General features: G+C 47.3%; 3 protein-coding genes across 4 annotated transcripts; 1 reads left to right on the forward strand and 2 right to left on the reverse strand.

Annotated features, from left to right (window-relative positions):
• Positions 1–8712: 8712 nt before the first annotated feature.
• On the forward strand, positions 8713–15834 carry FOXO4 (forkhead box O4). 2 transcript variants are annotated; one of them, XM_065916172.1, is made up of 4 exons: positions 8713–9594; positions 13026–13730; positions 13879–14091; positions 14417–15834. In XM_065916172.1, exons 1-4 carry the CDS (start codon positions 9130–9132, stop codon positions 14495–14497), a joined length of 1464 nt encoding a protein of 487 aa, XP_065772244.1. In that variant the 5' UTR covers positions 8713–9129; the 3' UTR covers positions 14498–15834. The 2 variants fall into 2 exon arrangements, with proteins under 2 accessions (XP_065772244.1, XP_065772243.1); XM_065916171.1 differs by having other exon boundaries at positions 13026–14091.
• Positions 15835–16296: 462 nt separating this feature from the next.
• On the reverse strand, positions 16297–18168 carry CXHXorf65 (chromosome X CXorf65 homolog). The gene is made up of 6 exons (XM_065914894.1): positions 18144–18168; positions 17937–18023; positions 17589–17723; positions 17190–17258; positions 16616–16722; positions 16297–16398 (listed from the first exon to the last, which is right to left on the reverse strand). Exons 1-6 carry the CDS (start codon positions 18166–18168, stop codon positions 16297–16299), a joined length of 525 nt encoding a protein of 174 aa, XP_065770966.1.
• Positions 18169–18752: 584 nt separating this feature from the next.
• Positions 18753–22365, reverse strand: IL2RG (interleukin 2 receptor subunit gamma). Its single transcript, XM_065916097.1, has 8 exons — positions 22217–22365; positions 21868–22021; positions 21408–21595; positions 21069–21208; positions 20517–20679; positions 19837–19951; positions 19508–19577; positions 18753–19197 (listed from the first exon to the last, which is right to left on the reverse strand). The coding sequence occupies exons 1-8, from the start codon at positions 22347–22349 to the stop codon at positions 19021–19023; spliced, it is 1140 nt and encodes a 379-aa protein (XP_065772169.1). The 5' UTR covers positions 22350–22365; the 3' UTR covers positions 18753–19020.
• Positions 22366–22473: the final 108 nt, after the last annotated feature.

A 22473-nucleotide genomic window follows, 5' to 3' on the forward strand; every position in this document is an offset into this window, starting at 1 on the left:
TGCTAGAGTCTTGCACCATCCAACACAGTAGCCACTAGCCACTTGACCAAATTTAAATTAAAACTTCAACTCCTCAGTAACCTGGCCACATTTCAAGTGCTCAATAGGCACATGTGGCTAATGGTTACTGTATCAAACAGAACAGATAGAACATTTCCATCAACACAGAAGTTTCTATTGGATAGCACTGTGAATCTAGACTCACAGGATGGTGATCTGAGGACCAAGCATCTCTGTATCTGCATATAAAGTGACTTTAAAATTTTTTTAATGAAAGTATAGTTGATTTACAATGTTGTGTTAGTTTCAAGTGTATAGCAAAGTGAATCGGTTATACATATACATTTATCCGCTCATTTTAGATTCTTTTCCCATATAGTCCATTACAGAGTATTGAATAGAGTTCCATGTGCTATACAGTAAGTGCTTATTAGTTATCTATTTTGTATAGGCTTCCCTCATAGCTCAGTTGGTAAAGAATCCGCCTGTAATGCAGGAGACCCTGGTTCAATTCCTAGGTCAGGAAGATCCTGTGGAGAAGAGAAAGGCTATTTTATATAGAGTGGTGTGTATGTGTAATTTCAATCTTCCAATTTATCCCTCTCCTCCCTTATCCCCTGGTAACCATAAATTTATTTTCTACATCTGTAACTTTATTTTGTTTTGTAGATAAGTTCATTTGCAGCCTTTTTTAAGACTCCACAAACAAGCAATATCATATGATATTTGCCCTTCTCTGCCTGACTTACTTTACTCAGTATGACACTCTCTAGGTCCATCCATTTTGCTGAAAATGGCATTATTTCATTCTTTTTTATGGCAGAGCAAGCTGCACAACTAAACACAGCACAGCGCAATATTCTATTGTATATATTTGCCATATCTTCTTTATCCATTCTTCTGTTGATGAACATTTAGGTTACTTCAATGTCCTGGCTACTGTAAATAATGCTGCAGTAAACACTGGGGAGAATGTATTTTTTTCAAATTATGATTTTCTCCAGATATATGCCCAGGAGTGGGATTGCTGAATCATCTGGTAGTTCTATTTTCAGTTTTTAAAGAAATCTCCATATTGTTCTCCATAGTGACTGTATCAGTTTACATTCCCACCAACAGTGTAGGAGTGTTCCTAAAGTGACTTATTTTTTTTTTAATTTCAGGTTGTCTCTTTGCATTAATATACTCAGCTCAGAGTGACACTGGGGAAGCTGAGGCAGTTTAGCAAAATTATTAGCCCTCTTACCACACACACACACACACACACACACGCAAAGATAAGAATTCTCCCTCATGGAATGGTTAAATGAAATGTGGCATAGTCATTAAACGGAATACAATACAGCAGTTAAAGGGGATGAACTAGAGATATCAATAAGGATAGATCTCAAAAACATTTTCGTGTGAAAAAAATTGCTAAATGTAATCATTTATTGCACACAAAACAATATTACATTCTTCCTATGTAAGAGTATTTTTTAAAAGGTCTGGGAGAGTACATATCAAACCCATGAAAGTGTTAACTTCAAGGAGGGAGAGAAGAAAGGTGAGTGAGATAAGGGACCAAAGGAATTCTTAGAATTTTCTGTAATGTTCTAAATTTTTAAAGAAAAATGTACTCATCTATTACTTGTGCAATTGCAAATATTAAAACAGGACACAGGGACTTCCCTGGTGTCCAGTGGTTAAGAACATGTCTTGCAGTGCAAGGGACGTGGGTTCAATCCCTGGTCAAGGAAACTAAGGTCCCACATGCTATGGGGGACCTAAGATTTCACATACCTCGGGGCGACTAGGCCAGTACACTGCAACTAAGACCCAGACCTGATGCAGTCAAATAAATAAATATTTTTTAAAAGGACACAAATTTATATACATAACATGAATATAAATATGTAAAAATATGGTGTTAAAAAAATAAGAGAAGTACACAAAATTCTAATGATAGTTGTGTTAAGATGGTGAGTTTGTGGGAAATTATTTTCTTCTATTTCTCTATTAAAAAAAATTTTTTTTTCTTGTGGCTGTAATGTTAATACAATAAAAAATTTAAATAAAGAATCAATAAAAAAATCCACTTTCATGCTGCTGACAGAATATTACTACAGAGTAGATGTAGTTCTTAAGAGGCAATGGGCTCTGGTACACAGTTAGTGCCAGAAATAAAAGCTCAACATGATTTATGTAAAAAATTTCAATTGTCCTTGTTGACAGTCTCCAAGATTCAATTGGTCAATACAAAACCCCATTCTGCAGCTAATTCATACTGGCAGACACATGGGATCCCACAGTTCCTAAAAGCAGAGGGTCCATTGGAATATCTACGAGACTTTCCTTCATATGCCCAGGCCACCTGACTGGTTATGGGCTTTGAAAATTGTTCAGATCAAAAATACCTCCTCTGTGGTGTGGAACTCAGTTCCAAAAGCTGCTTCCTAAGAAAAATCTGACTTCACCTGCACCCTACCTCCATGGTGATGTGAGGTAAACTTCCATGCAGACAACAAAGCTGGTCAAGCTTCCCAACTTTCAAGCCAGAACGTGTCACCCAACCACTTGTTCATTTGGCTTCCAAAACATATGGATCCTGCCTCAGTCAACAACAGAACATACCAACACTTCTAGCCTTCATCAGAGAATAAGTATAGTCATTTTCTGAGGTCCTGTCAAAAGCCTGACTGTGAGAAGAGATATTTATGGAATATATTGTAAGGGACATTCTATCCATCCACTTCTTTAGATGGCATTTTAAGTTGTGTCCTCAGATCAAGTTAGAGCACCAGAAGGTTACATGCCTGAACCATATTAGCTCAGCCCCTGCAGAAATGCTTTAATGTTATACCCTTGGCTTTTAGCCAGGACAATTACAAGAAAGTAATATGAAAATCTCTTCCGTGTGTGTTACAAAACTGTTACTGAGGACATTGTCCCTTATGGTAAATCCCATATGAGAAATTTCTTATGGAATTTAGTGCCAGCGATGAACCATTATGTAGCTGTTAAAAACTGTAGTTCTGGAAGACTAAATATGAAAACGTGTTTATGATATGTTCATTGAAAAAAGCAACAACACAAAATGGTACATAGAGTCTAATTGCAACCATGTAAAATTATATGTGTCTGTGGACAAGGACAGGAAACTTGAAAAAAGTTTTCATAAAATTTTAAAAGGCAAAGCTGAAAATTGTATGAGGGCAATAGGATTACAAATTTTTTATTTTTTTCAAAAAATTTTGTTTGTTGGAGCGCTGTCTTTTCAAGTGAGGGAAAGAAGAATTTAGTGACGAAAGTCTCTATCTCTCTTGAGGAATGGCCACGTGTCTTTCATTCTGATAACAAGAATTGTGTAATTTACTGTGTTTTCCCTGTTCCCCTAGGCGGCTCAGGAGATTAATCTAATGTTCAGTCATCGCACACTAGCTGCTTCATCCTCTACATGCCTCTGATGATCTAGTTCTATAATCTGATGACATTTGTACTGTTTTTTTCAGGTAAAGTGCCTCAAATTCCTTATAGAAACAGAAAAACATAAAGCAGTTCCCTTAGTTTAAGAGTTATACACAAAGAAAATTGGAAAAATATAAGAAAGTAAAAAGAAAAAAAACACTGTTAACACTTTTAAACATTTCTTCCTATTTTTTCTCAACATATTTTAAACAAAATTATGAGCATATAACATATAAAGTATCACATCTAGCTCTTTTCATAAAATTTTAAAATGCAAGCATCTTGGGGCTTCCATGGCTGTCCAGTGGTTAAGACTCTACACTTCTACTGCAGAGGGCTTGGGTTCGATCCGTGGTTGGGGAAGTTCCACATGCTGTGAGGTGCAGCCAAAGATAAAAATAAAATACAAGCATCTTTTTGTGTTTTGGACACTCTTCTGATAATAAGCCTAGTAAATATCATGTCATTTGAAGGTTGGAACCATAGAGGCCTACACGACTATTTAATGAAAAAGCTCAAAGATCAGTTCAAAGAGCCGGAATACTGATAGATGAAGCTTTGTGGACCTTATTCCTGCAGGGAGCCAGGACAGAATTTGTGTGGGTGTGAAGTGTAAGCTCAGGGCAGTCTAAAGCCAAAAGTTCAATCTGGAGTCTTGTACCCATCTTAAGCACCACAGAAAATAGGATTTTAGACCTAGGAGAGATTTGAGAGATCACCTAATACAAAATTCCCATTTTGCAAAAGAAAAAAACAAAGCCAAACAGGTGAACTGATTTGTGCAGGCTCTGGAGTCAGATGGCCCGGATTTGTATCTCTGCTCTCTCACTTAGTAGCTCTGGATCTTAAGTAGGTCCCTTTACCCTCACTAAGTCTCATTTTCCTCTGTGAAATTAAGATAGTAATGGTATTTAATTTACATGCTTATTCTGTGGATTAAACCAGATAATCCTTGTAAAGCACTTAGCACTGTGCCTAATACATAATAAAAACTCAATAGGGACTTCCCTGGTGGTCCAGTGATTAAGACTCTGCCTTTCAGTGCAGGGGGTGAAGGTTCGATCCCTGGTCAGGGAACTTAGATTTCACATGCCTCAGGGCAACTAAGCCACAACTAAGAGCCACAACTAAGAGCCAATGCAGCCAAATAAATAAATGAAAAAAAATTAAAACTCAGTAAATGTTATTTATTAATAGTAGTACAATTATTATCATTATTCAACTAGTTTGTGACAGAACTACAATGAGGATTCAATCTAGAGCTCTTCTCACTACATCAGACTAACTTCCAGGGTTTGGAAAGGACTGAAAGCTGCCTCAATCTTAGTAGTAGTGCCAACTCAAATCTACTTGGGGCTAAATCTTAGGACTTTAGTCTGGGGTGTACGTTATGCAAAAGCACATAGCCTAGTGTCTGGAAATGTAGGCTCTTACGAAATGTTTATTAACTAAAAAGATTTTTAAAAACAACGACAGGGTTGGGAGGGTGTTGCTGGCTTCTAAGAGAAGAACATGAAATCTTTCACAGAAACACATAAAGAAGGACTTAGGGAAGAGGGTTACAAAAACACATATGTTCCATACTCGTCCGTGAAGACCAGGGACAAGTTGAGATTCTCTGAGCTTTCTTGTTGTTATTTTTGTTAACCCCTGCATCTTTCTCTATAGTTAATAGCAAAAGTCCTGTGCAAACCTTAGATAGGAGGGGTTTTTTCCAAAGCTGGGTATGGTAAGAAAGAAGTGAGGAAATGTCTATCTCAATTCAGATGAATAAAGCCGGTTTGGCAGCAGGCTTGGGGGGTGGCACCCAGATAGAAGAGTGGGTGGTGGCGGCGAAAGAGGCAAGAGAGCCAAACCCTTTGACAGTCAAGAGGGAAAAAACAAGTGGGTAAAGGGGAGCCAGTTGAGATCATCAACTTTGGGCTTGCAACTGGGAAAAAGGCCTTCCCCACCCATATCCTGCCATATTTCTGTTCATAATTTATGACTACACCAGTTTTCTGGGGACCTGCTGTTGGTCCTCTTTTTTTGTTTTATTGAAGTATAGTTGACTTACAATGTTGTGTTTAATTTCTTCAGTACAGCAAACTGACTCAGTTATACATGTATTTATTTTTTTCATATTTTTCCATTATGGTTTATCACAAGATATTAAATATGGTTCCCTGTGCTATGCAGTAGGTCCTTGTTGTTTATCTATCTTGTATATAGTAGCTTGCATCTGTGTTGGTCCTCGTTTCTGAAAGATATCTCTTCTATTTTCCAAGGTTACTTTGTTAACTCTCTTTCTTGACTACTGTGTATTCCAACACTACAACAGTAATAAAGTGCATAACTCTGACCTCTCTAGATGCATACTTTAAAGTCTCAGTGCTCTTACCATCCATTGATCCTTCAGCTCACCCTCCTAAAGCATCTGGTCCTATGGTTTATGGTCATTTTTATCTGTCCTGAGTCCCAAGGTACACCCTCATCTTAACAGTCAATAAACATTGGTGGATTGATTGCAGAATTTGTACTCTAGTTGGGGAGAGAATATGCCCTCATGAAATGAAGAGTCATCTAACCACTAGCAAAAAATGAAAGAATATAAACAGAGTTCATAGAGGCTTGGGAGATGCAGAGTTAAGTGATCTGTCAGGTTGGGTTAGTTGGGGAAAGTTTCCAAGAGCATGTAAGTTTTGAGATTTGAATTTGAAATTTAAGGTGATGGACATGAGTTGGTGGAGAGGTGGACCTTTTCAAACAAATGCACAAAGGGAGACAATGCAAGATATAACTCAAGCCAGGACAAGTGCCTGCCCCACCTTGCCATTTCCCTGTCTCAGCAGCTCTGCATGGTCTGCCACCACACCTGTTTCAGTTAGAAGAGAGCTCCTTGTGACCTAGTGCCCAAAAGACTCCCCCCTCTACCAAATTCACTGTTTGTGCAGCCCTTACCAAATACCCCAGGCATAGATAGGAAATGTCTGCAGTCATTGTGAGCAACTGTCTCCTATCTCCCTAGTCTGGACCTCAGGTGGGAATACACTGTCTTCTGTTTACCCTCCACATGACAAATGCATGTTGGAATAAAAGAAGACGGAAATATGTAGAACCAAATGGTTATGCTACCATGAGCAGACTAATGTCACTTTGAAGGTCCAATGTGCTGTGGTCTCTGAAAAATTCTGGGTTGTATGGCTCTACAACCTTGATGGGAGGTAAGATGTATCAAGCCACACTGCCAATGGTGTGATGCTAGGCACTATACAGATAAGTTACATTACAGTCCCTATCCCTAGGAACTTTCTGTCTAAGGAAAAACGGGCCATGGTCAGGTGATAAATAAATATGATACATTTATTAAAACATTCTCAAATGTATGAGTGCAATGTCATTCGATTCCTGATCTCATTCATTCAACCAACATTTATTGAATGTCTACTATGTGGGGTCGCAGAGATACATCAAACTTGTCTCTGCCTTCAAGGAGTTCACAGTTTAGTGGAAGAGATTCCCAAAAGCAAGGAATTACAGTATAATACGGTTTATGTTGTATAACATAAGCCTGCACAAAATGCTTGGGAATGCTCCCAGAAAAGGGAGAACTAATTGAACTTGAGGGAGACCAGGAAGGCTGAATAGGAGTTTTCCAGAATAAGAGACTTGGGGAAGGGATAATGAGAAGGAAGACATCCCAGGACGAGGGAAAGGTATAAAAGGGTATGTATGATATTTCCAGGAAACAATGCAAAACTCAGACTGGTTGGAACTTAATGTGCCCAGTGAAAGAGAAAGCAGGAAAGATAGCCTGAATCTGAAGAGCCCTGTATGCCTTACTAAGGAGTTTGAACTTTATCACATAGGGAATAGGGAAAATCAAAGGAAGTTTTAAGCGGGGAAATGCTAAGATCACATATAAGTGATACCTCAATTCTCCTGCCTGCTAACTCTGTGACTTTGGGACACTAAATCTCTGAGCATTAGTGTCCTTGTCTGTAAAATGGGCATAACAGGGGTATCTACCTCAGAGATGATTTGAGGAGTAAAGGAACTAATGTACATAAAGCAATCAGCACAGCGCCAGGCACATAATAAGTGCTCCATAAATTTTAATTGTTATTACCAGGAGTGTTTCTTAGAAAAGTTATTTTGTTGACAACAAAGAACATAAACAGCAGTTGGGAAAAACTTCATGGTAGGAGGTCAGTTTAAGGCGATACTGCAATTTAATCCACTGATAAATAAGATCTTGAACTGGGATTTGGATGTGGGAGGTTAGGGATATGAAAAGATGAAGGATAAGTCTAGCTTAGGAGACTGGGTACATTAGGACAACTATTAACCAAATTCAGAGATAAGAGTATCAGGAGGATAGGGATGTGGGTGCAGGAACAGATAATGAGTTCTGTTTGGAACCTGTTGAATGAAAAGTGAAGCCGCCGAGGATGGGAACCTGGAGAACATCAATATTTGAGGAGAGGCCAGAAGAATCAGTGGAAAAAACTGATTGGTCAGCAACCGCACTATCGGTGGGAACTGCGTATGCGGAGTGGAGGGCGGTGGGGGAGACACTACGATCAGCTAACCACTCGTTTATGTTCCCCAAGCCCTCTGACCAACTCCTCAACATTAAAACAACTCTATTTCCTCGTTAGTTCTTTGCTTCTTGCTTTTCTGTTTTCTGCTTCTTGAGAGACCGCATTTTTTTTTTTTTCCGTTTGCCCTCTTCTGACGGAAAGAGGGAACGATCTAGCATCTCTCCACACGCTCATCTAGCGATCCTGAATCTCTAGGGAGGAGGGAGGAAGGGGGTGGGAGGAGGAAAATGATTTTTAACGAAAAGAAAAAGTCCGAGACCACCTCTAATAATAATCATAATTAATGTTCCCCCTCTCTATATCCTGCCACGCCGCTCTCCTGCCGCCCTGATCGGGCTGACCGCGAAGTAGGACGGGAGATGTAGTCCCCATGCCGGACCAGGGTGGCACGACTAGAGAACTCGGTTTCCCAACCCGCTCTCCAGGCGCGTGCGCAGATGGCTGCCCTGGCGAGTGGTAAACAGAGACGTCAGGCGGGGGCCGCTGCTTGGAGCAAAACAAAAGGGAAACCCGGGGGGCGGGGGGTGGGGGGTTTGATAGGGGGATTGGTGCGGGAATTCGAGAGGCTGGGGCCGCGGAGACCTGGACCCGATAAAGAGGGGGGAGAGGGGAAAGGCGGGGGGAGAGGGAGTCAGGGGAGGGGCAAGTGACGCGAGGGAGCGGGGCGTGGGGGAGGGCAGTGATCCGGGTGGAGGAAATTCAGGAGGAGTGTCCGGGGGGCAGCAACTTAAAAGGGGGAGGGAACTGCGGCTAAAGAGGCGTTCTGTGATGGGAGAAAGATTTGTGAGGGGATACGGAGCCTCGGGTTTAAAAGAGCAGGAAGCTGAGAGGTTAGGAGAAAAGTGCCTTCGCTAGGCGGAGGTTACAGGTGGTGTCTCAGAAAGAGCTCCGAGGCTGCAGCCGCAGAGAAGAGACGGAGAACTGTGTGCAAGGGACAGCTTAGGAGCAAGCATCCAGGGGTGAGGGGAAGTTCGAGACTTTCTGAGGACTGGCAGGAATGTGCCCCCTGGCCCTCGTTGCTTCCCCCCTGAGGGGAGGCATCGCTAGGGACTGTGGCAGGCTCCTCTGAACGCTGAGCGGCGGAGGTCCAACTTCACGTATGGATCCAGTAAATGAGAATTCAGCCAGAGAGGCTGCCGCGATCGTAGACCTCGATCCCGACTTCGAACCCCAGAGCCGTCCCCGCTCCTGCACCTGGCCCCTTCCCCGACCAGAGCTCGCTCCCGAGCCGTCCGAGCCGTCCGAGGTGGAGCCAGGTCTGGGAGAGAAGGTACACCCGGAGGGGCGCTCGGACGGGCGCACCCAGCCGACCCTGTTGCCCTCCAGGCTCCCAGACTCGGCAGGGGCTCCCCAGCCCGGGATCCTGGGGGCTGTAACAGGTCCTCGGAAGGGAGGCTCCCGCCGGAATGCCTGGGGAAATCAGTCATATGCAGAACTCATCAGCCAGGCCATTGAAAGCGCCCCCGAGAAGCGACTGACACTGGCCCAGATCTATGAGTGGATGGTCCGCACGGTGCCCTACTTCAAGGACAAGGGTGACAGCAACAGCTCAGCAGGATGGAAGGTAACTATGATCCCCCTCAATACCTGTCTGCTCCTGGTTCCCACCGGTCTCCTTACTTCTACTCTGCCTCCCCTTTTACACCCCTACCCCAGAGATCCACCTTCTGCTGTCAATTAGACAAGCGTTTACTTAGGACATAGTATATGCTGCTAGGTGCTTGATGCTGAAGGATCACAATGAATAAGACATTGTCCTTGCCCTGGAGAAAACTGAATTCTCTGCTCACTGCTCAACACTCCCAGCACTTTGGCTTGGGCTGCCCAAAACACTTATCCCCACAGAGAAGTCTTTATCCTATGTACAGCGGGAACTGTGTGGATTCCCTGCAGGAACCTAGCCTTCCCTCCTCCCCCATCTCCCACCCCAACACCTTTTCTCCCATTCCTGTGGGATTACTTGGATTCCCTGCTTGCCTCCCAGGACCTCAGGGTAGAAGTACTGTTCTAGGATTCTGCTACCCAAGAAGATGGAATGAAGTGGCGAAAGGTAAAGAGTGATACCCCCGTGGGAAGGAAGTGGATCTGACGCACTAAGAGGAAAAAAAAGGAGGGGCTGCCTCAGTTTACCCTATATAATGCTGAGAAACTCTCCCTAGTCAGGGGCTATCCAAATTGAGGGGGGAAGTTTTCATTTGCTGTTGAGGAATATTCATGAAAAAAAAAAAATAGGGCTCTGACTTTAGAACACAAGGTTGGGGGTTACCTTGGCTTCCTATGAGGAATGTACTAGATGCTCCGAAAGCTTGTCCTGAGAAATATGGGACTCACAAAGTTAGGGAGCTTCAACTCCTACTGACGCCTTGTACTCCAGTAGGTGGTGAGTCCAGCGTGCAAGGAAATAGGGAAGGTTGAGTGAGCAGAGGGTCTTCTTCTAGGTATAAGAGATCGAGGGATTGAGTCTGCAGTATCCCTTGGGGTTGGGCAGAAAAGAAAGCAAGACAGCTGACTGAGACCCTTGGCACTATTTCTGGGTAGACTGCCACACCACAGTCGCAGCTCATAAAGAGCTCCCCTCCTTCGACCCAGCCTGCACAGCTGTTTTTCTTTTCCCTTAGGTTCATTTTCCAGGGTAGAAGAAATAATGGTGAGTTGTTAGTTATGCTGTGGGAGTGTAGTCCCGCCTTAGAATTGACACATATTGGGTTTTTTTCATTTACAAAGTAGTTAAAATTTTTAACAAAGTAGTTAAAAATCTTCACAGCAGTTCTGAGATTCCACATGTTACATATTAGGAAACTAAGTTATAGAATGGTTGGGAAACTTGCCAAAATCGATAGAATGAGGACTTCAACTCAGGTCTAACTATAAATCTTATGCTCTATCTGCTAATCCACGCTGCCATGGAATGATGGCAAAGCCAAATCAGGCCGACTCTGGAGCCTGCAAGGGTCTCATCCCTCACTCCCTAACCCCAAGCCTGAGCTGGCTTCCCTGGTGATATGCCAAGGTTACCACCACCCCACCAGGGGGCGGCACTCACTTAGAACAAGAAGGCTTAATTTAGGTGGCTTGGGGAGCAACCAGCAGGTGCCCTCCTTCCAAGAGGTAAAAACGGTAGGCTTCTAGGGAACCAACCTCTCCAGGTTGGAGGCTGTAGGAGGTAGTAGTTCCAAGGGCTAAAGAAGAGGGGATGAGCAAATGGCACTCATGGATACTGAGTATAGGGAAGAGAATGAGCCTTCTCAGTAGATCCAGAGTTAGAAGTTGGAAAAGCAGGGAGGAGTGGGGAGTGGGTAGAAATCATAGTGCCAGAAGTAACTGTGGCTCTTAGTTACTAAGAACCCAGGCTGGATGGACAAGTGTGATTCCCTGAAGGAACCCAAAACATTAATGCGGTCAGAGTAGTTGGAGTGCTGTTACTGCAGGGTTCCAGGGAGACAAGGAGTTCTTCGCTAGAGAGCCCTGGAGCAAGAGGCCACTTAAGAATATTTTCCCAGGCAAAGGCTCTCCTTATCTAGAGCATCTGGCTGAAACACATGAAGTGATTTCTGACTGTCCATAGCCTCAGCCTCCTAGTTGCTCCAAGGCCTTCTGGGCTCTTCCCAAGTTTCTAAACACTGAAGAGCTTCATGTGGGAGGTCAAATGCCCCTTAGTTTAGAGTTCCTATGCAGAAATTCTTGAGGAGAAGTGGGGAAAAGGAGGTAAGAAAGAGAAAGGAGGTTCCTGAGGGGTGGGGTGGGGTGGGGGAGGCCCTGCGGATACAAAGGATGGTGCAACTAGCCTGGAGGAGCCAGTAGAAATAAGCTGCTCTAGGGGTTCAAGAAGCTGCCAATCTCAGCTCCCTGGGCCCCTGGAAAAAAAAACTTATCTCTAGCAGAATATCAGTAGCGAGGGAGGAAGGAAAAACAGAGCTTCTAGTACCCAAGGCACTCAAGAGCTGACAGAGCTTCAATGGGAGATTCACCATTCTTCACTCAAGGGCCACCTGTCAATCAGGCAACAAATATTGATTACGTACTGGGAGCTTGGCACTGTGAGGCGGCCACGCAGGAGGGCTGCCTACCTGGACAACATGTCCTGGCATTTACAATTGATAATACAAATTACTTGAAACTATAAACAACATAATATAGATTTTGGGAAAATTTGTGTGGAACAGATGAAAAATACTGAACAAGAAATCTGGCTGCAGAAGTCAAGCAACCACTTTAAGAAAGCGAGAGGACTGAAGGTTGATCTTGACAAGCTAGTAGAATTGAGAGAGGGGAGCTCCTTCTCCGGACAAGGTGGGAGGGAGGGATGGGCCTGGTGTATTTGAGGCACAGGGAGAAGCCTGGCCTGAATGTAGTTGAGGGTGTGTGTCAAGGAATCGAGGGAAATCAGAAAAAAAAAAAAGGAATCTGCAAATCCTGTAGAGTGCCAGGGCCCAAATGCCCTGTGTGGAGTGGAGCACCAGCCAGCCTGAGGTTCCAGCCCCTCAGCCTGTTCAGAGGTCTGACTCAGGACAGGGTGGGTCTGTCCTGGGCTGCTGTTGTGCCACTGTCCTGTAAACTCCACCCAAGCTTGCACTCAAGGAAAGGGGTGGAGCTGTGGAATGCTCTTTCCCACTGGAGCCTAGTTCTTGATGAACTAGGAGTGCGTCTTCCCAATGCTTACAAGCCCCAGGCAGCCCCCAGAGAATTGGGTCGGGTAGAGGGCTGTGAGCTTTTCAGGGGGGAAGGGGGGTGCAGCGCCCTGTGAATAGGTTATCTCTGGTTATCTCCCCAACCTCTGTGAAGAGAGGTCTGATCAAGAAGCTTGTCTTCAGGTGGGAATTGTGTGTGGTCTCCTCCCCTGCCACCACCTCCCACCCCTACTGTTGCCTGTTTTCCCCTCGAATTTGACTAGCTTTGCATCTCCAGGATGGCCCACCCCTGGCCACGCCCCAGTGTCCTTTTTGACTGGACTGCTGACCATTGACCTCCCTTTCTTGTTGCCTCTGCCCCCTCTAGAATTCAATCCGCCACAACCTATCCCTGCATAGCAAGTTCATCAAGGTTCACAACGAGGCTACTGGCAAGAGCTCCTGGTGGATGCTGAATCCAGAGGGAGGCAAGAGCGGCAAGGCACCCCGCCGCCGGGCAGCCTCCATGGATAGCAGCAGCAGGCTGCTCCGGGGCCGCAGCAAAACCCCCAAGAAGAAACCAGCTGTGCTGCCAGCTCCACGTGAAGGTGCCACTCCGAGGAGCCCTGCTGGCCACTTTGCCAAGTGGTCAGGCAGCCCTTGTTCTCGAAACCGAGAGGAAGCCGATGCGTGGAGCACCTTCCGTCCACGAAGCAGTTCGAATGCCAGCACTGTCAGCACCCGGCCCTCTCCCAGGGAGCCGGAGCCTGAGGTGCTGGCGGAAGAGGAAATGCCAGCCTCAGCCAGTGGCTATGCAGGGGGTGTCCCTCCCACCCTGAAAGAAGATCTGGAGCTGTTAGATGGGCTCAATCTCACATCTCCCCACTCGCTGCTGTCTCGGAGCAGCCTCTCTGGCTTCTCTTTGCAGCATCCTGGGGTTCCAGGCCCCTTACACACCTACAGCACCTCTCTCTTCAGCCCAGCAGAGGGGCCCCTGTCAGCAGGAGAAGGGTGCTTCTCAAGCTCCCAGTCTTTGGAGGCTCTGCTCACCTCTGATACGCCACCACCTCCTGCCGATGTCCTCATGACCCAGGTAGATCCCATTCTGTCCCAGGCTCCAACACTTCTGCTGCTGGGGGGGATACCTTCCTCCAGTAAGCTAGGCACGGGGGGTGGCCTGTGTCCTAAACCCCTAGAGGCTGCAGGCCCCAGCGGTCTGGTTCCCACCCTCCCGATGATAGCACCAGCACCACCTCCAGTCATGGCGGGGGCTCCGGTCCCCAAGCCCCTGGGGGCTCCTGTGCTCACACCTCCTACTGAAGCTCCAAGCCAAGACCGAATGCCTCAGGATCTTGATCTCGACATATACATGGAGAACCTGGAGTGTGACATGGATAACATCATCAATGACCTCATGGATGGGGACGAAGGACTGGACTTCAACTTTGAGCCAGGTATGGCCCACCTTAATCATGGCAGCATCTCACAACCTATTCCTGTTCCTAGGTGTCCAGCTAGTCCTGTGATCTAGCAAGGGGGAGATTGAGAACAAGGGGTAGCTGGAAGTCCCAGGGAATTAGAGGGAGGACGTCCCATTAGAGTGGCATAGTTTCCAGATGGGACCTCCAAGGCCCCTCAGCAGTGCTACCGCTACACGGAAGCACGGGAGAGGCGGGGGAGGGGCTGTCTCTGTTTTCCTTAATGTGGTTCTTGCTGATGGAAAGTTGTCATGCCCCCAAATGAGCCTCTGACCTTGTCCTCCGTTTTTTCTTCCCACAGATCCTTGAGCCATGGTTGGAAGCTTCATTCCCTGCTTCAGAGACAGAACCAGGCGTTCCCATATCCACTCTTTACCCTTGACCCCTCCCAGGGAATTTGGGACCCTGCTTTAGAGCTAGAGTAGGGTCTGCTCACCTGGGTACTGAGAAAATTATAAAGATATAGCTGGGGGGTGGGGAGGGAGAGGGGAGGGGAAGGGGAGAGGGTTTATTCTCACTGTGCCAATTAGGGAGCCATCCTCAGCTCCCCTCCCACGCATTCCCACCCCATAGATTTTGTAGCATGGGCGGGCAATACTGTTGGAAATGTGAAGTCACCAGTGGCCTTACCCCTGCCTTTGGGAGCAGGATTTTTTGTAGAGTCTTATCTGAGCTGATCCAGGCTGGATTGAGCCTGAGATTTTTATGCATTGGTGTGGGATTGGGGGTGTAACAGGGATCTGGAAGGGCCAAGGTATGAAGCCTGGAATGGCTGTGGCTCACCAAGCCAAATCACCCTTGGAAGACTACGGATAACAGAAAAGCTTTTTGTAAACCTTCAAAGAAATATAAACACATAATAGGGAGATGTTACACAGTGGCAAGGTGTTAGTGATGGGGAGAGTGCTTTTTTCTTTTTGGAAGGCTTTGCCATAGTCACCTGATGCAAACACTACAGATATTATTCTTGGAAACACGGGGGGGAGACAGGGGAGAGAACACTAGGCCTGCAGAGAGCAGGGGGCAAGGGAAGAGCTCCCATGAGGACCAGGTCTAGAACATGATCTGCACTGAACTAGCTTGGAGTTTCCCTGGGGAACAGCTCAGCCAGGTGCCTTCATCCTGTCACCTTGTGCCTGGGAGTGTGTGGTGTTGGGGTGCAGCCACACTCTCTCATGACCCCCTGTGGGTTACTGCTATGGTGGGAGAGTGCAGTTGAGGGCCTGGAATGAGTCTGTGGCCTGGGAAGGGGGTGGGAGGGGGGAGAAGAGAAGGAGGGAAGGATTTAGGGTGGTAAAGTTAGGCACAGAGACCTCCCTGTTCCAGGCCCCAGACAGCTGTCCCTGCCCTTCTTCCCCTTGCCTGACTGCAGGGGTTATGGGGAAGTGTGTGTGGTGGCAGGCAGGGGGAGGGGTGGAACAGGGAAGGGGGAGCTGGGGAGCTTGGCTGAGGGTCTGGGAAATGAGCAGGGATGGAGGAGAATGTAGATCAGGTTTACTAGCACCTGCTAGGGAAGGCCATCTGGGGCTCATTCTCCACCCTAGCCCCCAAAGCAGTCCCTCCCCCAGTCCTCTTTGCATTGTCCCCTCCCCCGCCCCTGCTGTGGGTTCCCATCATTTCCTGTGTCAGCGCCTGGCCTACCCAGATTGTTTCGTGTGCTAGATTGGAGTGGGGAAGTGTGTCAAATCAATAAATGAATTAATTCAATAAATGCCTATAACCAGCTCTGGTTTCTGCTGCCTCTCTGTTCCCCTGTGGATAAGGAAGGAGCGGGGATAGGGACTGCCCAGAGGCAGACTGGTGGGGGGCAGGGGAATTTCAGCCGGGGACTTGGTGGAGTATGGTGGGGGAGGGAAGATGCCCATCCCATCACCTAACCCCAGCAGGAGTAGGCGGGCTGTGATAGGCCTCCCAAGGGGAGGTCGTCTAGTTGGAAAAGACCCCACCCCCTACTCTGTCCCTCAAAGGCTTATTGTACTACACTTTGCTGCCTTTCCTCACCCCCCACCCATGTGCTTGCCCCTGCCCTCTCCTGGTCCTACGGATCCTGAGAGCTTCCACAATGCCTGGGGCAGATTTAAGCCTTGATGTCGATATTGGGAGAAGTCTTTCTTGAAAAAAGGAACCTCACATTAAATGCCAGTGATTTCATTGCAGCTCTCACTTGGTCACTTTATTTTGTTAGCGATGTTTATCTCGCCTACTGACAAAATCCGATCTGGTCTTCAAGACCGGAGCCCTACGAGTGGTCCCCTCTTCATCTGATCGTCCTGATGATTTGGACTGGAAAAGGAAAGGGTCAGTAAGTACAAAGGCCCCTGCAGAGAAGTTTTCTACAAACTAGGGCCAAAGGCAGGACCAAAGAGGTGAGAGGCAGGTCTTGGTCACGAATGTTGGATTTGGAAAGGAAATTCATCCCAGAGAGCCAGGGCAGAGAAGACTTCAGTAGACAGGTGGGGAAAGGAGGCTGCTGGGGCAGACCATGTTCGGTAAGGCTTACTGGGAGGTTCACGGAGGATTCAACTGAAACGACTTTCTTGGCTTCTTGGATTCTAAGCGTTTTCACTCGACTTCTCTCCAGGAGGTCACATTGTGTACGCAAGGCATCTAGGAACCAGGGAAAGTCACCCCCTACACACACACCTCTGAGGACTAGAGACCTTCCCTACCCATCCTGGCCCTTCCATCATTCACATGATCACTTGGAGTAACCAGGCCTAAAGCTAGGCTGAGGAGTAACCCGAAGGTGCCTAAGCTTTACTCTTTTCAGTGGGAATCGGGACACCAAGAATCCAAAAGCAGAAGATAAAGGGAAAGATGGGAATGAGGTGGTGGGGATAGGGAGATGTATTGAGAAGATGGCTGAGAAATGGCGAGGAGGGGTGAGTGAGACATGCACACTCCACCTGGTTTGTGCCAAGCACCACTCCTGAAGTGGACCTAGACTCTAGACCCCTTTACCTAGGATCTTGTGATCCTATCTGACAGACTACACCAGACCCAGCCTATATTCTCAATCACCCAGCTGAGTCCAGTACCCTTCACATTCCTCCTTCCTCCATCATGCTGCTTACCAACAATCTCGGGTTCTGGGTCCTTCAGGAGGGGCACAAATGCTTTGTAGGCATTCTCAAATCTAGTTCCTGTGAATACAGTAGTGCAATACCCCTAGCCCCATCACCCAGCCTCTCCCTTCCAAAGCCCAAAATTTCAGGACCCTAATACTCAATACTACCTTGGACTGGTGTAACTTATTTCCTTCCCTCAGGTCCATCCCTCAGCCAGGTCAGGGTAGGGGTTGGAGGCACAGAATATGCTAACTTAACCACTGTCACAGAGGCAATGCTCTTTCTTAGGCTTGACTAGAGACAGTCAATTTGGATCTGGCCGAGGGGGCCCTATTTGAAGGATTGGATTCATGGTCCAGCTTTGGGGCCTTGCTCTACCCCTGGGGAATGCTCCCAAGTCTCTACCTGGTGCCCCACGCTCCACCTTACAAACATAGTAGGTGTTTCGAGCTGTAAGGAATTTGTTGGCATAGTCTCCAGGAGTCTTCATCAGAAAAAACAACTTCATTGTCCCCGTTTCATCACATAAATCGATGGTGTCTGGAGGGAGGCCACAGGGTAATCAAGGCAGGTAAGGAAGGGGAGCAGGAGTGAAAGGGGCCAGTGATCCTATCCAGAATAGGTTGAAGAAGCTGCGGGGATTCAAGCAGCTCTCTTCTTGCCAGCAGGAGAACTCGGAGGCTTGAAGTAGTAGGCTCGATGACCGTACTACTTCAGACCCTTGGCCACGAGTCCCCTCCCCACACTCCTCACCTGTTTTAGGCAACCCCACTTTACGGCGGGCATAATGCAGCAGCAGAAGGACAGAACAGTTAATATTGGCCAGAAACTGCTGGTTATCTGAGAAAAGACAGGATGGGGCATGTGGCCCTTCCCCAGTTATTCCATCCCTGTGCCCTCCACTGTGCCTCCAACACCCCCAACCCTACACATAGACTCCAGCTCTGTGATACCCCTCACCTCCATGTTTGATAAAGATGAACATGCTCTCAAGATCTTCTCACTCTTCAAAGAGAGTCTTGATACGTCATGGCAGAAGGAGGGTGTCCTAGAGGCCTTGGGGAGCCAAGTGGGCCCAAAAGATCAGGGGGCTGGAGAGGCAGATGGATTACATTGACTGAGGAGGCCCAGACTGGGCAGACAGGAGAGAGCTATGGGCAGTTGTGGATAACCAACACCCCTACGGGTGGGGCCTGAAGCTGCAGCTGAGGGATTATGAGGTCAGAAGTGCTATGTGTGGCAGTGGGGGGAGGAAGGCTAAGAGGAGAAGAACCTGGGCGGGGTCTATAAAAATGTGTTGAAAATGGGGGCAATGACAATAACCAAAGAAAATCAGGGCAGCATGGTAAATCTTACTCTAAACTGGCCCCCAGAAAGAGTGTAGGACACCTAGAATGAAGTCTGTTTCTGGAGCAGCACTCTTTCCTAGGAGCCCATGGCTCCTGTTTCATGCCCTCAGTACTGTGCCTCCCACCCTCATTGTATCCCACATTTCCCTTGCTCCCCACCCCAACAATAGACATCCATGATGATTATCAACAGAAATTTTATTTCTCATTAGTTTCTGGAACAATTGAAGAGTAGATGGCAAGGGGGAGGGAGGGACGGCAGAAGCAATACTGTGAGGAGGAAGGGTTGGACTGGGGGAGATGAGAAACATGGATGGGGCCAAGGGGCAATTCTCAAGTAGGAGATATTAACGAGGGGGCAGTGATAGGGGGAACAAAATTCAAAATCAGCCACAGGCAGCGAGGTAAGCATTGGACCCGGGTTGGTTGGACAAGGGCACAAGTTAGCACAGTTTAGGGCTCCAGGACCCTGGATTCTTGTCAGGGTCTCAGGGCTCAGGTTTCAGGGTGTAACATGGAGGAGCCCAGTAGGGGCTGTGCTGGCTGCAGGGGGAACCCCCAGGCCCTTCCCCTCCTTTGGGGGGAATCTCACTGACGTGGCAGAGCCGTTCACTGTAGTCTGGCTGCAGACTCTCCGCCAATCCCTTAGATACACCACTCCAGGCCTAAAGACAAATATCTCCAGGTCAGGGGCCTGTGCCAAGGGAACTCTCCTGATCTGCAACCACTGTGATTACAGAAGGGACACACACACTCCTGGCCCCCCAATACCACTGTTTCCATCTGCCTCAACCCATCTAGGATCAGTTCTTCTGGGTGTCTCTCTGTGTCTAGCCCATCCCCCAAATGGTCAGCCACATCCTGACTGTTAGTGCAGGTCCCTCTCCCCTCCCCTCCTTCCCCCATGCTCTGTCTAGCTGGCAGGCAGTTGGTGGCAGTTGACACATTGAAGTCTGCGTATGACAGTGTTCTCACCGAGAAGTTTCCATGGTATTCAGTAACCAGATCCTCTAGGTTCTTGAGGGTAGGAATTCGGGGCATTGTCCTGAGCAGGGAGAAAGAGGGAATAGGAGCACATCAGTCACGCTCTTTTATTATCCTTCTCCCCCTTCTCCCACATGGAATGAAATGATTCTGTGTTGCCTGTGCTTGCATCTTCTTTTCATCCTCATGACCTCTTGGGTGATCCTCTTGGGTGATTCCTTACTGTCCCACCCTCTACTTCTGGAGACCCTGTAATAACCCTCCTCTACTATTCCCAGCACCCCTCCCCACCTCATTTTCCTGGGATTCGGAATTCTCACCGTTCCAGCCAGCAGTACACACAGATGAGGCTCACAATCAATCCCATGGAGCCAAGAGGGATCAGCACAGCTTCCAATGCAAACAATGAAGGATTTTCTGGATTCTCAAGATTCTCTGTCAGAAAGAGGAAAGGAAAAGAGACCTAACATTTGTAGTACCCCTACTATGTGCCGACATTTAGAGCGCCAACTTGGTGCCAGACACTGTGCTAAACACTATCTGTGTATTCAATCTTCACAACTCCTGAGGGGCCAGGGAGCAATCATTATGTTCATTTTACAAACAAAGAAACAGAATCAAAGAGGTGAGTGATGTGCCCAAGGTCAAAGAGGTAGGAAGTGGCAGAGGCAGGTTTAAACCTTAGATTTGCCTGGTTCCAGAAGGCATCTTTACCACACAGGCTTTCTGGGAACACTGCAGGGAAATCTTACACATTCTGTATCCCCTTTGAATACCCACTCAGCCTCCTTCTCAACCCACTCCCCCTACTCTAACAACACACTGATCCAACACTACACAGAAAAATCCTGCTTCCTGGGAGTTGGAGTTGAACAGTGAGGGGAGATGGGCCACCAAGTTTAGGGTCTTAGTGGTAGGGAGGCAAGGCAAAAGACAATGGTGCTAGAAAGGCTGGGGTACTCGGCTCATGGGTCAGGGTGATGCGTTAGGTCCGTTTTACCTTTTGAAGTATTGCTGCCCCAGTGAATTGGGTAGCTCCAGTCACTCCAATGCTGAGCACTTCCACAAAGTGGGTTATAGCGGCTCCGAACACGGAATGTGTAGAGCTTCTGTGCATCCACACTAGGCAGAGAAAAGCTATGTCTGTGGTCCACGGATTGTTCCTTGAGGAGAAAGAGAGTGAGGGAAAGATGGGTGTCTATAGAAGAAGGGAGAATGAAAACTGCTGCCCCCACTCCCATCTCACGTCATCTTCTGGTTCTTCTCAGTTTCTCCCTTCTCTCTTGACTATTAAAGTCACACTGCTACCTTCACTAACCAGAATTGAATGCTTTTGTTTACTTGCCTTTCTGGTATTGGGAAGAGTATGAGTAGGGAAATCTTAAGGAAAACTCAAAGATGAGGAGAAAGAAAGGAGTCAGAGGAGCAGGGTGGAAGGTGGGCAGGGGGACTGAGAGGCAGACAGCAGGAGCTGGGGACCAGCATTTCTATTGGCTGATTGAATCCTTTATCCCTACTTGCTCGGCCTGGGCTGCTATCCCCACTCACTCACCGTCCAGCTTTGGTCCCGGTCACTCCGGTACTGCACCAGGTGCTCCAAACAGTGGTCCAAGTATCTGTTGCTCCAGCTCAGTTCTAGCTGGAATTCACTCAGGTTGCGAAGTGTCAGGTTCTCTGGAGCCCAGGGGATCACTGGAGATATGTGTGCGTGTGTGGTCATTCCCCTGGCCTAGATAAGTCAGGATCCTGAAGGTAGTGCCCCCGAGCCCTCCTCCCTTCCCCATTCTATCCCTCACCTCCTCTTTTCTGCCATGTACACTCATGGTGAAAGAACACCACTCTAAATACTCCAATACCCCACAATATCCTTTGACCTTCTTTTCCAACTTACCCAGATCCTGCAGTTTTAGCATCTGTTTGGGCTGCTTCCTGTGTTCCCGTGGGTCCTGGAGCTGGACAACAAATGTTTCATAGAGACGGATCTCCTTTTTTCCAAACCAACAGCCAGAAGTGATTCCTTCAGAGAATAGATAGTGGCCACACTCCTGAAGTTTATCATCACCATTAAAGTTCCTGTACCTAGAGAAAATTTTCAAGAGAGAATAACAATGAAGTAAACTTGGGTACTCCAGATGACCACAGCCCAGCCTCGGCTCCTCTAAACTGATTTTTTTTTTCTTCTCTAAACTGATTTATGACTTACCTCACGAGAAAATAGTGGAGAGCTTAGGGTGCTGGCTACTCTTTTTCTTGGTCCCCATACAGTCTTTTCACATCTAGTTTTTCACATCACCTCCTCCTCCTGCCACCCCCCCCTCCCCGCCCAGCTACCTCCTCTCCCTTTCTCATACCCATAATGCAGAGTCAGGTTGTTGGGCTGGGGCTCAGAGCTGCTGTTCCAAGTGCAATTCATATACTCCACATTGAACACAAAACACTGAACCTCTGGGAGGGGCAGAGTGGAAACATCGAGGGTCCCAGCGGGTGTCGAAGTCAGGAAGGAGTCTAGGTTGGACAGAAAATGAAGTGGGGGAGGGGAAGAAAAGACAAGATGGTCAGAAGCAGAAGCAGAGCGAGGCAAGGAACCCTTCCCTTGCCCTCCCTACAGTACTCTTAAATTCCGCCCGCATCCTTCTAATGCCCAGTGGCAGGTTTCAGGATTCTGTGCGACCCCTTCCCACAGCTTCCCTTCTCACCAACCTCCTCCAGTCCCAGGTTTCCCACCAGTGTCTTCATTCCCATTGGGCGGGAGGAATTTTGGGTTCAGCCCCACCCCCAGCAGAGGCAGCTGGAGAAATAAGAGGGATCTGAGTGGCAACGGTGGCTTCAACATGGCGCTTACTCTTCGTTCCCTGGGTGTTGACTGTGTCAGGAACCTGGGCCCCTTACCCACTACCCCTCCCCACCCACACATTTCCTTCTGTCATAACTTCCGGTGGAAAGAACCTTAGAAACCA

This window comes from Muntiacus reevesi, chromosome X (assembly GCF_963930625.1).
Source record: "Muntiacus reevesi chromosome X, mMunRee1.1, whole genome shotgun sequence".
NCBI classification, from domain to species: Eukaryota; Metazoa; Chordata; class Mammalia; order Artiodactyla; family Cervidae; genus Muntiacus; species Muntiacus reevesi.

Coding starts and splice junctions, on each gene's coding strand:
- FOXO4 (XM_065916171.1), top strand. CDS start 9,130: ATGGATCCAGTAAATGAGAATTCAGCCAGAGAGGCTGCCGCGATCGTA. Junction 9,595..13,025: donor ACAGCTCAGCAGGATGGAAG/GTAACTATGATC, acceptor TGCCCCCTCTAG/AATTCAATCCGCCACAACCT.
- CXHXorf65 (XM_065914894.1), bottom strand. CDS start 18,168: ATGTTCATCTTTATCAAACATGGAG. Junction 17,259..17,588: donor GGTGGAGCGTGGGGCACCAG/GTAGAGACTTGG, acceptor CTGTATTCACAG/GAACTAGATTTGAGAATGCC. Junction 16,399..16,615: donor AATCCTCCGTGAACCTCCCA/GTAAGCCTTACC, acceptor TTCCTTTTCCAG/TCCAAATCATCAGGACGATC.
- IL2RG (XM_065916097.1), bottom strand. CDS start 22,349: ATGTTGAAGCCACCGTTGCCACTCAGATCCCTCTTATTTCTCCAGCTG. Junction 22,022..22,216: donor GAAACCTGGGACTGGAGGAG/GTTGGTGAGAAG, acceptor TGTCCAACCTAG/ACTCCTTCCTGACTTCGACA. Junction 21,209..21,407: donor GCTAAAACTGCAGGATCTGG/GTAAGTTGGAAA, acceptor ACATATCTCCAG/TGATCCCCTGGGCTCCAGAG.